General features: G+C 47.8%; 4 protein-coding genes across 4 annotated transcripts; 2 read left to right on the plus strand and 2 right to left on the minus strand.

The window, feature by feature from the left end:
• Window positions 1–2,913: 2,913 nt before the first annotated feature.
• LAJ45_03800 (uncharacterized protein) lies at window positions 2,914–4,715 on the minus strand (the record flags this gene model as incomplete). Its single annotated transcript, XM_046113384.1, has 7 exons — window positions 2,914–3,104; window positions 3,186–3,312; window positions 3,373–3,605; window positions 3,665–4,259; window positions 4,326–4,398; window positions 4,462–4,522; window positions 4,592–4,715. The coding sequence occupies 7 exons, from the start codon at window positions 4,713–4,715 to the stop codon at window positions 2,914–2,916; spliced, it is 1,404 nt and encodes a 467-aa protein (XP_045973113.1).
• Window positions 4,716–6,295: 1,580 nt separating this feature from the next.
• Window positions 6,296–7,409, plus strand: LAJ45_03801 (uncharacterized protein; the record flags this gene model as incomplete). The annotated part of the gene is made up of 4 exons (XM_046113385.1): window positions 6,296–6,757; window positions 6,845–7,015; window positions 7,080–7,238; window positions 7,290–7,409. The coding sequence occupies 4 exons, from the start codon at window positions 6,296–6,298 to the stop codon at window positions 7,407–7,409; spliced, it is 912 nt and encodes a 303-aa protein (XP_045973114.1).
• A 1,549-nt stretch (window positions 7,410–8,958) lies between these two features.
• LAJ45_03802 (uncharacterized protein) lies at window positions 8,959–10,198 on the plus strand (the record flags this gene model as incomplete). The annotated part of the gene is made up of 3 exons (XM_046113386.1): window positions 8,959–9,481; window positions 9,547–9,943; window positions 10,003–10,198. The coding sequence occupies 3 exons, from the start codon at window positions 8,959–8,961 to the stop codon at window positions 10,196–10,198; spliced, it is 1,116 nt and encodes a 371-aa protein (XP_045973115.1).
• A 335-nt stretch (window positions 10,199–10,533) lies between these two features.
• LAJ45_03803 (uncharacterized protein) lies at window positions 10,534–12,798 on the minus strand (the record flags this gene model as incomplete). Its single annotated transcript, XM_046113387.1, has 3 exons — window positions 10,534–11,844; window positions 12,029–12,364; window positions 12,421–12,798. 3 exons carry the CDS (start codon window positions 12,796–12,798, stop codon window positions 10,534–10,536), a joined length of 2,025 nt encoding a protein of 674 aa, XP_045973116.1.
• Between the last annotated feature and the right edge of the window lie 514 nt (window positions 12,799–13,312).

Below are 13,312 nucleotides of genomic sequence, written 5' to 3' on the forward strand. Positions count from 1 at the left end.
CGTTGCGTAAGGAAAGAAGAAGAGAAAGGGAAACAGGAACGAGGCGAGGGAGAGCCCCCTAATATACCCAAGGAAATCCTACGATGACTAATCCAAAGTGACTCACACCGCGCAACCGAACAGAAATCCATAGAACGCGATGGAAACCTCCTGACTAATCCAACTCAGTGTAACCTAACTACTTCATCAACCGATCCATGAAAATCCGACTATGATTCCTTCGTGTGCTCGGGGTGCTAGTTTGCTTCCTGCTGGCCTAGAGTTTTCTGGGATGTGGACATAGCATTTCTTTCCGAATGGTTGAAGGTGTTGGATACTCGGCTTTGAACCTTTCAGGGCTTCGAAGGGGGTCTTTCCCTTTAGCGTACTGTGAGGTAGCCTGTTTTTGAGGTAGACAGCTGTTGAGTATGCTTCACCCCATAACGATTTAGGATGGTCTATGATCATGCACCTGACCATTGTTGTTATCGTCCTATTGAATCGTTCTGCAACTCCATTTGATTTGGGAGTGTATGGGGGAGTCTGTTCGTGGACTATTCCTTGTAGGTTGAAGTAATCCATTGTGTCTTTGTTGACGTATTCACCACCACCGTCCGTTCTAAATCTCAGTATTGTTGTATTGTACTGTTTCTCGATTTTCCTGACGTAGTCTTTGATGGCTTTTATCGCATCGTCTTTCTGTTTTAGCAGATATATCCAGGCGAAGCGGGTATAGTCGTCAATGAAGGACATATAGTACAGAGCTCTTCCTTGCGATTGTGTGCCGAATTTTCCAGATAGGTCAGAGTGGATTAGTTCGAATGCTCGCTGGGATCTTGTACTAATTGGTTCAGGTTTCTTGTTTACACTTTTTGATAGTGCGCATTGACTGCAATGGAATGTTTCTGGTTTGAGGGGTAGCTTATGGATGTCTTCGTACAAGTTTTCTAGTGACGCAGGGTGGCCTAGTGCTTGATGCCATTCAGAGTAAGTGGTCAAGCGAACTGTATTGCTAACTACTTGTACATTCCAAAGTCCCTTATCCAATTTCGCCCAAATTATTCCTTTCTTTTCTTTCGTGACCAATTTGTTTCCTCCTCCTGACTCTGTTCTATACCCCTTTTCGTCGAGTACGGTTTCTGAGACCAATCCCACATTTCCCATGGTTGGGACCAGCAGCACGTCGGTGAGGACAACGGTGGATCTATCTCCATTGGGAAGGTAGCATTCGAAACTAGCGCTTCCCAATCCGGTGACAGCGTGGATGGTGCCGTCGGCTGTTCGGACTGTGCTGGTGTGAGGGCGGATGTTGAAGAGTTGGTCTTTGAAAGGTGTTACGTGAGAAGTATCTCCAGAATCAAGGATCCAGGTAAGGGGCAGAGAAGGTGAGGTATCGGTGCGTACCATGCATACTGTTGTGGATGATTCATTGATAACTACCGATGCTGAGTTATCTCTGCCTGGTCTCCTTCTGTTTGAATCCCTTGTCTTGTTCTGTTCTTTGAGCTTTCTACACTCCTTGTACTCGTGGCCCTGGTACGGGTTATTCCGTTTCTTGCACCAGGTGCATTCCTTACCGTTTGGTATGGGGGTATTTCTGGTGTGAAGTACCCTGTTGTTGCCGGTGAGAGGGTTTTCCTCTTGTAGGTTTTGTAGCCTTTGGCGTACATCTTCGTATGTAACATCCTGTTTAGTCTGGATGTTATCGACGACGTTGCTCATCGACTTCGGCAGTGAGGCAAGTAGGAATGCTGCCATTGCTTCGTTGGATTTGGTGAGGGGTAGCAGGGCCTGAGCGAGTTTGTGATCGCCGCTCTGACACCTGGTCTTGAGAGTGTTCCAGTTCGTGTTGAAGGTCTCGAGATGCTCGGTTAGGTTACCGTTGTCTTGCATCTTCGTGTCTAGAACACGGCTGACGAGTGTGATCGTCGTGTTTGGTGATACGCGATCGTAGAGGTCTTTGAGCGCCTTCCATGCGTGGTATGCATTTTCGGCGGAGACGACTGTTGGTTGTATGTCTTCGGCTACAGCTCCGATGAGAAGGCTATGCATTTGTTTTTGGGCCTTTTTGATTTCGGCCTTGGTGAGGTCTGTGTCATCCTCTGTGGGGTTTTCGATGCTCAATGCTTCCCACCAGTCTGCTGCATCGAATGTAATCCTCCAGGCAGACGCCCAAGTTTGGTAGTTGGATTGTCCCTTTAATTTTGGGAGTCCATCAAACTTGATGCGAATGTTACTGGTGCTCGTGTTGTCTGAGGACTTAACCTACACGACCTTGGATGATTCACCAGCGTCAGACATGATGTTGTATGAAGTGTAATTGAGTTAACCGAATGTGGCGAGTGTTGTGCGGATTTTATTTGGCAAAACCCGGGCTCATAACCTGAAGTTTGTAGTGTGGGAGAAAATGACTTGAGTGTGGTATGAACACGTGACCTTGAGGGAGGATGTGTTTGTAGTGCGAAGAAGATACTATTGCGCCGCTAAAGTTCCAGCGACTATGTGGGCGTTTGAGCGCTCTATATATACAGATATTCTAATACCACGTGATCCCCTGATTACATAATCCTTGAGACTAAGCCTTATCTGAATCCCTGTTCCTTCTATGAGTCATCCCTTATACATGAGTAATTCCATACATAACCGATGTCGCAATGCCCTATTTCTACAAGATGGATTCAAGTATTATGTACTCTAGTAGACAGCTGTATAATGATGAAACAGGTTAGTACGGCTTCGGGCGAGTGATAGCTCATGCGACGCTAGGTAGATAGTAAATGTCTTACACAGAACATCACGCACAATTGTTACTTGCAAAAATCAAATAGAACTGGATCTACAGAGAGAGACTCTACACTATTATCCCCCCAAAATCTTCCCTCTCCCAAGTATTATAGTCCTACCTAGGGCATATGATCATACCCAACCCTAACCCTACGGTTTCACAACCCTAACCCACTCAAGCTTATCATCCATGAAAAACGTAGTTTCTGCCGTCCCGGTGACATTCTGAATGCCGCAGGTCTCTACAAAGTCCCCTGCTTTGGCGTTCTTTGCTTGGACGAGTTTGACATATTGATCCAGCGGGCACGATCTTCCAGGGCCGGATTGGCACGATGACACAGCTGTCGAATGAGCTGGATCAGTACATGTATAATATATATATATATCTTTGTGAGCGCGGATATATGGAGAGAATGGCTTACGGTATACAGCGTCGTTGAGACGGATCCGGACATAACTGTTCTTCTTACTGGAGGAAGATGCAGAGCAGGATAGGCGCTCAAACGCTACAGTACCACGCATCGGGTTTATCCTACTACTGATAAAGATCTAGTTCCCGTATCAGCGCTACATCTACAAAGGGTCTCCGTCTCGAAGCGGTGGACTCACCCTCGACTCATCAATTTTATCAGTCGTCAAATTCCTTTGGCTATCGAACACACCGGTGGCAGAGGCAAGCTGGTTGATCTGGTTATCGTGTGTAAACGCAACCACCAACGGCGGTGGCTTGAAGCTACTACCCGTGTGGGTGGTGTATGTCCTATTCGGCCCCTGCTGTAGCACATCCATGATGGAGCTGAGGAGCGGCAGCATCATCGTCGACTCCAACCCGGACCCAGGACCTGCTCTTGTTAGCGTTGGGAGCCTAACGAGGGCCAGGTATATATATAAGAACACCTACCAGTGCCGTACCAGTACCTCAGATCTTGACGGTACTCATATGCTTTGAACTCCTTCTCCTCAAATGTGCTACAAAACGCACTTTCCCTCCCCAAGATCTGCGTCTCAAAGCCGCACAGGTACGGGAATATCCCCACGTCCGCGTCCGCCAGCGTCAGGTTCCCCTTGATCAGCTTCTGCAGCCTCTTCGTTACGGATGGTAGGTACACCTTATCCCACGCCGCCGTCTGCACCGACGAGTCGTCGCTGTACGCCAGGCAGAGATCCGAGGGCGCGAGTGAGTTGGCCACGGCAGCGGGATCAGAGGCATTGACGACGAGGATGTCGACGAGGGAGGTTGCATTGGGGCCGATATAGCCCTGGGAGAAGAGGCGCGCGGAGTCGATGGTGCGGGGGTAGTTGTTGGCCCAGAGGGTGAAGGGGGTGTTGTAGGTGTAGAAGGAGGGGTAGCGGAAGCGGAGGGTGGTGCCGAGTGTGTGCAGCTCTTGGTAGCCGGTTGTGGAGACTTGGGCGATCTGGGAGCTGGAGAGGGCTGGCGGACTCCAGGTGGGGAGGAAGGTGAGGGGTGTAGAGGCGGTGAAGGTTGAGGATTGGAGCTGTGGGAATGGTGTTAGGAATATCAGGGCTCAAGGAGTTTTACGGTAGGAGGTGGAAAGTCGAACCTTTGCATAGAGAGTCTGCCATTCTTTATAGGCACCGGGATCTGGGTAACGACTCCCGTGACGGATCACGTAGCTGAAGTGAGTCGCGAGTGTTAGTTGATGTCCTACTTTTTAGGACTCGGAATCTTGCTCTTACACCGCCTGATCAACTTCGCAACCCTGAGGAATCTCTTGTGATATACCAAACACATCCGGTCCTGCAATTGATTGAAACGTCAGATTAAGGGTTTATTTAACACAAACGGGCATCGATGACTACTACATACCTGGAAACCATGGACTATTCGCACCAACCCATTCCAACGGATTAAACGTCTTCCCTCTGCCCCGGGGGCTAGCTGCAATTACAGTCTGCGAAAGCACAATCAGAGCAAGAATTACCCGCACCATCTTGCTTGCTGTCGGAGGTGATTGACAGTCTCAATTCATGGCTACGAGCTCCAATTTATAGATTTATTAAGTTACAGTTACTTTTCGAAGTAGCCTATACACGACATTATATGGAGCACGTGTATTCCACTAATGTTGGTTAATTCTCAAAGTCGTATGTAGTTTAGATAGCATAGCTACATAGCTAGGCGGGTTGGGATTATATATTTATCCGGAATTCCCAGGGTTCCTAAATTGGCGAAGTTTATTGCAATTAATATATCAGTCTTCTCTTAGCCGAGAGCACGTTTAGGCATCAGTATTATGTTGGTTCTTTATTTCATTATCTCATTTATATAACTAGCCCCATTGATGACCGTGAGTACTCTGGGTTTAGAATCTCACGTGCGAGTCATGATGGTCGTTGGCAGGTTTTCCGAGAGAACCTGCCAAGAAATAGTAACTATTACCATGAAGCAATACGGGTAGTTTTCCGAGTCCTTGTAGAAAGCCTCAAACCGGCACCGTATCACCCCTCGGCCTTCATCTACCCAGAATCTCGTCTTCATTTTTTCAATGACAAGGGTTAGGGTTGCTCCAACATTCTTAGATCTCGAGTGATAATTCATGATGAGAAATAATTAAATTATCCAACCCGCCTAGGAGGCCCACATGCGCAAAAACATGAAATATCCACCAAATCCACCTAAATTTTCGAATAAGGCGCACTAATTAACCGCTACAGGTGTGTCAAAACACACCCCACATCAAACAGCAAACTTCCCCAGAGCATCACCCGTTAGAAGCCGCGAGCTTTGACCAGTTCATCATCTTGGTGGTCAGGTACGAACTCACATCCGAGTGGACGGTGTCCCGCTCCACAGCTGGGTTATTGGGATGAGCTGCATGTTGGCCAGCCTGGTAGGTGGCCGTTTTGTCAGGGGATGATAAGGTACATAGGGGAGAATGGATAAAGGTGGTGTAAAAGCTCTACTCGTAATTTCATAGCGTTTGTGAACGCCACAGCTAGCTGGGTCTGCATACACCAAAATCTGGAGCCTTATGCAGGATTTTGCGGGTATGCAACTTCACAAACGCTATGAAATTACGGGTATAGACCGGATTTATTCATACACACTAGAGTACATAAGTAACAGTGATACTCACCGCAGCTTTGAGCGGTCTGAGATCTTTTGCAACGGCCGTGGTAAAGTACATGATTTTGGGAGATCTACTGTCTCTGTGGGATGAGGGTCTACATTCATTATACAAGCACTTTAGGATGTTATATTTTCTTAGCATCCTATAACCAGTGGGGGGTTTAATGCCACAGAGTCGACGGGGTCGTGTTGTCGTTACCATCTTGGAGAGTGTATGTGCCATTGCCCTGGATGACATCACTGCATTCCCACTCTCCAAACAGAACCAAACACCAAAAACAAACCTGGCCTCAGCACCGATAGTTATCAGGTCGCCGCCCATGAGATAAAAGAGATCCTCCCCCGTGCTCCCTCTTCTTCACCTCCCATCATTTCCGTAACCTTTGAAGCTACATGAAATAGTTAGGATCTTTGTTCCCTTATCAACATCAGCTAGCCATCATGCTTGAAGCGCTTCTCTCCCTCTCAGGCCTGACACTCCTATCAACCTCCGTTTTCACCTCCTGGTCCACATCGCTCAACCTACTGTTCTTCTATCTCACCTGGTCCACTCTCCTACTCTCCCAAGCGCCGCTCAAGATTGAGGTTCTCGGTACTCTTGCCGTCCGCCTCATCTTCTTTTGGATCCCCTCGCTGCTCTTCCTCCTCTTTGACACGCTCCTCCCCAGTCTCTCACAGGACTTTAAGATTCGTGGTGCGGCGGCACTCCCGAACCCGAGAAAGTCGTGGAAAGTCGTCGCATGGGCAATGTTCAACATGCTGCTTGGCGCAGGGATCCAGGCAGCAGTGGAGACGTTCCTGATCGACGGAATACACTGGAAGAGCGCGCTACGGGTGTCAAATGCGTTACCGATGCCGGGTGGGGTCGCGCTGGACCTTTTGAAGGCCTTTTTGTTGCGTGAGGTTAGTATCTAATTATTTAGGCAGACATGCGGCTACGCAGGGGTTTTGCAGAGGTACTCATTAACGATGTGTGTGTGTGGTTAATAGGTTCTCCAGTATTACATTCACCGGTTCGTCCTACACCAAGGCGGAGAGCTTCCTCAACATTTACATATGAAATGGCAGCACTCGGTGGCATCGCCGTGGGCCGCGGTCGCACATTACGATCATCCACTACCATGGCTGCTGTGGAAGTTTTTACCTGTCTATCTGCCAGCTGTAAGATACACCTGACGATTATGTAGTTAGTAGGCACTAGATACTGATGGGTGGGGTGCTGCAGGTGATATTTAGATTCCACATCTTGACGTACTTCCTCTTTCTGGCGGTGGTTTCTCTAGAAGAGGCGGGCGCTTTCAGTGGGTATACGGCCTTGTTCTTTTCGGCGCTTATGAGCGGCGCTGGGAGGAGGGTTGAAAAGCATTTTGGCAGCAAGGGGAAGGTACGTATTGGCTTCGAGATGATTTAAGGAATGAGTATTGACTGGGATTAGGGCAACTTTTCGACCTGGGGCGTCATGGATTGGATCCATGGGACAACTCTACGTAGCAGTGCTAGTGAGGGAAAGGCAAGGGGAAGGGGTAGTAGGAGCAGGTCAAGTCGAAGGGAGTAGTTGGCAGCTATCTTCTGGAAATTATTTACGATACTGAAACCTTTCCCGGAGGGCAAGGTGTGCTTTCTTTTAATTTCTAGGGTTTTTTTTATGCTTTGTTTATTTGGGTAGAGTACATACAACTATAATAAGTGATTAATAGCGAAGACATATATCATTTTACGGTAAACAAATTCCGAGTGAATGTAGCCCACAAGGCTGAGGTATTTTAAAACTTTGTGGCTTCGGCTCAACGCTCTTGAGATAAAGCCGGAGCATTCACGGGACAGTGTTTTAAAACTCTAGATTGCACTTATTAACGATGTTGTGCCCTAGGCTCCAGTGTTTTGGGTCTTAACAGTTTTGTAGTTCAGCCGGTTTTCTTGAGCTTATTGTTGATTTTCCACCCCGCATCGCATACCCGGTGCATACTTGTACTTGCATGATCTACATAAGTACTCGGTAGTAGTAGAATATAAATGTAGTAGAATAGAAAATACAATGTAGTTGAAGTACATGAAGTTACGCAAGTACAACATGCAGGTATATTGACCACACATACATGTAGCTTGCAAATCGCTGAGAATCGAACCCAACAGCCATTTGTGAAACTTGTATGTACTTGAGTCTTCAATCCCTCGCTCAGTACCTGTCCTGTCATACAATCCCAGCATCTTCTGATCACAAGGATGTCCATTCTGACTGGTTGAAACCACCTTTTCCGAATGCCCTACCGCCTGACATTACAGTGCTGACACACATGTCTCAGATGGCCAGCTTAGATTCGACTACACGCCATCCACTTGACTTCACGCCCTCTCCCTCTAATACTAGGGCTGTATCGAACCTTTGATATAGCTGGTCAACAGATGCAATCATGGCTGATATCAGGGCTGTAACTGCTCCCTAGGAACCTGGTATGTATATAGCCACTCTATTAATTCCTCACACATCCACACCCGCACAGTGCCTTAACTGATACGCTATAACAGGCACCGAGATAACGTACATTGCATAGATGGGACACCGATGAACAAACAGATATTCCCAACACCTATCAATACTCTATCTAAAGACCAGACGAAACCGACCCAAGCAGTAGAATGTACCTTTTTACGAGGGTTTCCCCAGGTCTCAAACTCTAGCCCGACGTACCAGCTCGTGGTAACCAGGATGGACAACTGTCTTTGCAAGGATGTCTTCATTGCCGAAGAATCCCTGCGCCCCGCAAAGCTGGCAAAAAGGTGACGCAGCTCCTGTAGCACATCGCGGTCGTCACAAGGTGAATGCCATGTTCTGAGTGGACAAACGTTGATGGTGGTGGTCGTGGTGGCTATGGATGAAAGGGATGATCGGCCATTAGCTAGAGGAGAGTGGATCTCCTACCATATCATCCATCACTCACCTTGTCAGGCACCAGCTGGCTAGTTGGGTAGGGAGGAATAGAGTAGGTAGAGTGAAGGGAGCGCTGCCCAGGGCTGGACAGAGGACTATAATATGTGCCTGATCCCACCCAGGCCGCTTCTCTCTCTCCTAACATACTTAAGAATTTCAAAAAAAATACACCCAAATGTGCAGCTGGGTCACTGGTCTCCTCTCTAACATCCGCCACAAAGTCGGCCTCGGCTCACGCGTATCAACCCCGGTGCGCAAAGGGCAGGAAGTCTGGCTCCTCGACAATACCGCCTTCCGGTCTCCAACCAACCCTCACCAATGGCACGCCGAGTTCGTTGCCGCATACTTCAGTGAAGACTCTGGCAAGGATGCCTCGCTGGTTGTTGCGGACATTGTCGAAAAGCTCGGGATTGCCGGTAAAGGTGATGCCGAGGCGGAGCGCAGGATAGCGGAGCGCGTGGAGCCGTTCTTGAATCTGATTCTTGCGGCGAAGACTGTTGAGGTTGACTTTGCCGGTGGTCAGGGACGACTGAGGTTAGGGCCCGCGGCGGGACATGGTATCAGTGTGAATGAGTTGCCCTTACCAGGGAAGGGGTGGGTGGACGACCGGGTTGTAGAAAGTCGTGCAGTGCTCGTAGAGGGGGGTGAGAGTATGAGAACCGCCTTTGCAGATCCAGAGGGATGGGGCGTTATCTCTGGTATGTCCTCCTAGCTGTTTACCACTATTACAATATAATATTCATGATAGCTAACGGTATTGTAGACATCGACGACACCATCAAAGTTTCAGAAGTTCGTGACCGCCTCGCCCTTCTTCGTCACACCTTCGCAGAGCTTCCCGAAGCTGTCCCGGGAATGCCGCAGCTGTACCAATATATCCAGACCGCGCTTGGAAAGCCCGTATGGTTCTATCTCTCTGCTTCGCCATACAACCTCTACCCTATGCTCCGCTCCTTCACATCAGACTACTACCCCCGCGGTCAGCTGATCTTGAGAGAGATGAGCTGGATGGAGCTTGAGAGCTTCATTGTGAGCTTGACAGTTGGCACGCAGAAGTACAAGGAGGAGCGTATGAGGACTGTTATGAAGTGGCTCCCGATGAGGAAATGGGTCCTGATTGGCGATAGCACGCAGACAGACCCCGAAGCTTATGCAAGCCTGTAAGTAGTCTTAGCTTTGTATTTTCTTGGAAATGAGTGTTAATATTGAACTTTTGCAGTTACAAATTGCATCCAGATAAGGTGAGGGCAATATTCATCAGGAGAGTTCAGGGAGTCAATGAGGCGAAAGAGAAGGACCTAAACAGCGACACGAGGTTTGAGACGGCGTTTAAGGGTATTCCCAAAACTGTGTGGAGGGTATTCAATGACCCAGCAGAACTGAATGAGGCTGTTAATGCGTTGACGAGTACGTGATTTGTTTTCGGGATGCGTAGAGAATGACTTGTTTCTGTACTATCTGTTGGAGCGGCTGTTTCGTTTTGGCTCGGTTTCATGGCAGGGGTTTGTTTTGTTTTAGGTTTTTACATGATGATAATGAACATATATACTCTCTCTCTCAGTGCGTACTCAGTAGTTGGTTTTCAAGTGCCCTCCATGTGCCATGCATCGCCGTCGTCAGAGCTATGTACTATACTTCATTAATGTGAAATAACTATGATGTCCATCTCTTTCTTTATTACTACGCTGTAGAGTGTTAAGCGCACCGCTGCATGGGAAGTACATTATATGATGATGTAGGAATCTTTTATCTAAAATCCAAAGTCACGATAGATCTCATCTTCATCTGCTTCCACCGCAGATCTTACCTCCTCCTCTTCCTCTTTCGAGATTCTAGCCGCTTTCTCTAACGCGGACCTTATACTATCCTCTTCTCTTACTGATTTCTTGGCCTCTTCGACTCTGGGGTTGAGATCGGATACAGTGACGGAGGCTTTATTCAAAATAGTACTCTCAATTCCGGTAGGCGTAGATACTGTTTCTTCTATTTCTTCCATTACTTTGAGTTGCTCGAGATCGGATAATCCCTGATGCGGGTTGGCCTCATTGTTAGTTTGGGATACTGCCGAACCTTCTGCTGGAATAGTACCCAGCAATCCGGAAGGTGCGAATACTGTCTTATCATTTTCTTGCTTCACCGGAAGAGCCTCGTCTTGCTTTATGGGCTCGTCCGATTCAGCCATGATATCATCATAATCATCAGCTGCAGCTGCAGCTTCATCATCTTCCTCTTTTTCCTCTTCTTCTTCGGACTCATCCTGAACCATTTTACTGTCCATATCATGGTCACTCCATTCCTCCTCATCGTCCTCATCCGCATCTGAGCCCAAGCCTCGTTCACTTTCTACGTAACCCTCGTCTCCTTCCTCGCCAGGATAGAAGAAACAATTTTCGTCAACGTCTGACTCTTCGTCGTCCCCACCGATATCCCAATCTTGGGCGTTTCCCACAGCAGCATCCCAATCGTTGGAGTTTCCTTCCATAATCTCACCGTCCTCCATTTCCTCATCATCTTGTAAATTAATTGTTTCTGGTATATCGGCTCCGGTAGCGGTGTCTTCTTCGCTATCGCTATCAATCAGAATGACCTCAACTCGCTTCTTCTTTTGCTTAGGCATTGTTTCCGTCTTCTTCGTCTTTTCTCCTTCCAATTTCCTCCGTTCTTCATGTCGAACAAAGATTGGCCGCGGACGATTAACAGGGGGATGAGTGATGAAAAATCCTTGCTCAATGTTTTGTTGCCATTGGGTTTTGGGTGGATCCGGCCTTCTATGGGGATTTTGCTGTGGTATTACTCTTTCTCCGGTGATGGGCTTAGCAACCTGAGCAACCTGAGCTCCCGTCTTCTGCCAGCGCTTCACTACAGCATTAACCTCCCCCCAGATCTGGGACTTAATTCTCCGGACTGCCTTTGCTGGAGCCCTTTGCCCCTCATGTTTGCTGGCTTCGTCTCGCAATCTTTTCTCGTAGCTGGTATGGCAGTGACGGACATGGGCAACAACTGCAAGTCGGACCTTTTGCTCCATAGTCAACTTTTTTGTGCGACCGACCCTACCTGAGCTCTAATAATTTATTAGCTATGTACTGGTTCCATTGCACAATCAATTGGGGTCAACGACAAGCAACGATTCTTGTCAGTTAAAACAGGCGTGCCCACTAAGGGCCCCATTTCTTATCTGATTGTCAAAATCTGTCCTTTCGCTGCTGAACCCCGCTTGTTTGTGAACTTGTGCTTGAAATAATTACTTTTTGCCAAGCTCTTTGCAAAATCTCGTCACTGACCCCAGGCGGTAGATTTGGGAATAGCTTTAATAAACATTCCAAAGCCTCGTCATTCTCTTTTTTGTCAATCTTCGCAACTATTGCATTCCTTTGAGTTCTGGTTGCCTCCTCGTTTGCAATGACCGTTTCATATATCTCCTTCGGCACTTGGATACCTTTTCCTTTGGGATGATCGATCTTCCATACGTTCCTACCAGATTGTAGGGTCAAGCGTCTGCAATTGAGGGTAATGTACCTGCTTCCTGCCGGAACAAAGACGTAACCCTCAGCTTTTATCTTGTGAGGCGCGTGATGGGAGAGCTGTAATATCAATGAACTACAATTCATGAGTAAAAGATCTCTGAGAGGAAACCTACCACTTCTACTCCGGTGTGATCTACAGGCTTCTTTATTTTGTTAGGATGTCGCCGTAGCCCCTTTGCTACCTGTTGCTTGACCTTTTCTACCGGGTCCAAGTTACTGGGCTTCTGTGTGTTCTGCCCGGTAGACTTTTTTCTCGTTGCTGGGGCTGCAACAGCGGGCTCCTTCTGTCCAGTAGGTTTTTCCCCCTCTGCCTGAGCAGCAGCAGCGGCCTGTCTTTTTTTTTCTCGCTCAAGCCTCTTCTTTGCTCTTCTTGACTTCGCATTTTTTTTCTTCGCTTTTGCCTTCTTGCCGTCGCGTTCTGATGCATCTGCTGAGGGATTCGGAGAGCGTTCTCTCTTCCTAGAGGACCCGCCACGCTTCAAATCGGGCATTGTCTGTCAGGCTCATCAGTTATTCGCTGCACATTGCTCTTGGGGGTAAAGATATCTATCGGATTACCTACTGTCACTCTCTGGAGAGTTAGTGTAGACTTTGGTGGGGGAAGGTGGGAGACGACGTTGGTTGTAAGTTTTAGCCGATAAATTACAGTGTCCCATGCTGGTAATTTGTGTGCACGTGACGATAACAGATTAAGCACACGTTACAAACCTAACCCTATGGCTCTGCCAAAGCTCCTCTTAGACGTTACATGGCCGCAAGAGTTTATTTAGCGTCAATGATTCCGTTATTATCTTGTTCTTGGTAAAAACGAATCGGAGGTTCCTGCACAAACTTTATCATCAGTAACTACAAGTTGTCAGTAAGGTGGCCAGCGGAGAACGATTTGGACAGGCCGGATAGTTGATCAAAGTAGGCGATCAAATGCAACCTAACCCCGAAACGCAAACCCGTTGGAGTTTATGCTACTACCTTACAGCCTGTAGCTGGCTTACAGCATTGATTTTT

Source organism: Morchella importuna (genome assembly GCF_003444635.1).
Source record: "Morchella importuna strain M04M26 chromosome Unknown Morimp01GS009, whole genome shotgun sequence".
Classification (NCBI taxonomy): domain Eukaryota; kingdom Fungi; phylum Ascomycota; class Pezizomycetes; order Pezizales; family Morchellaceae; genus Morchella; species Morchella importuna.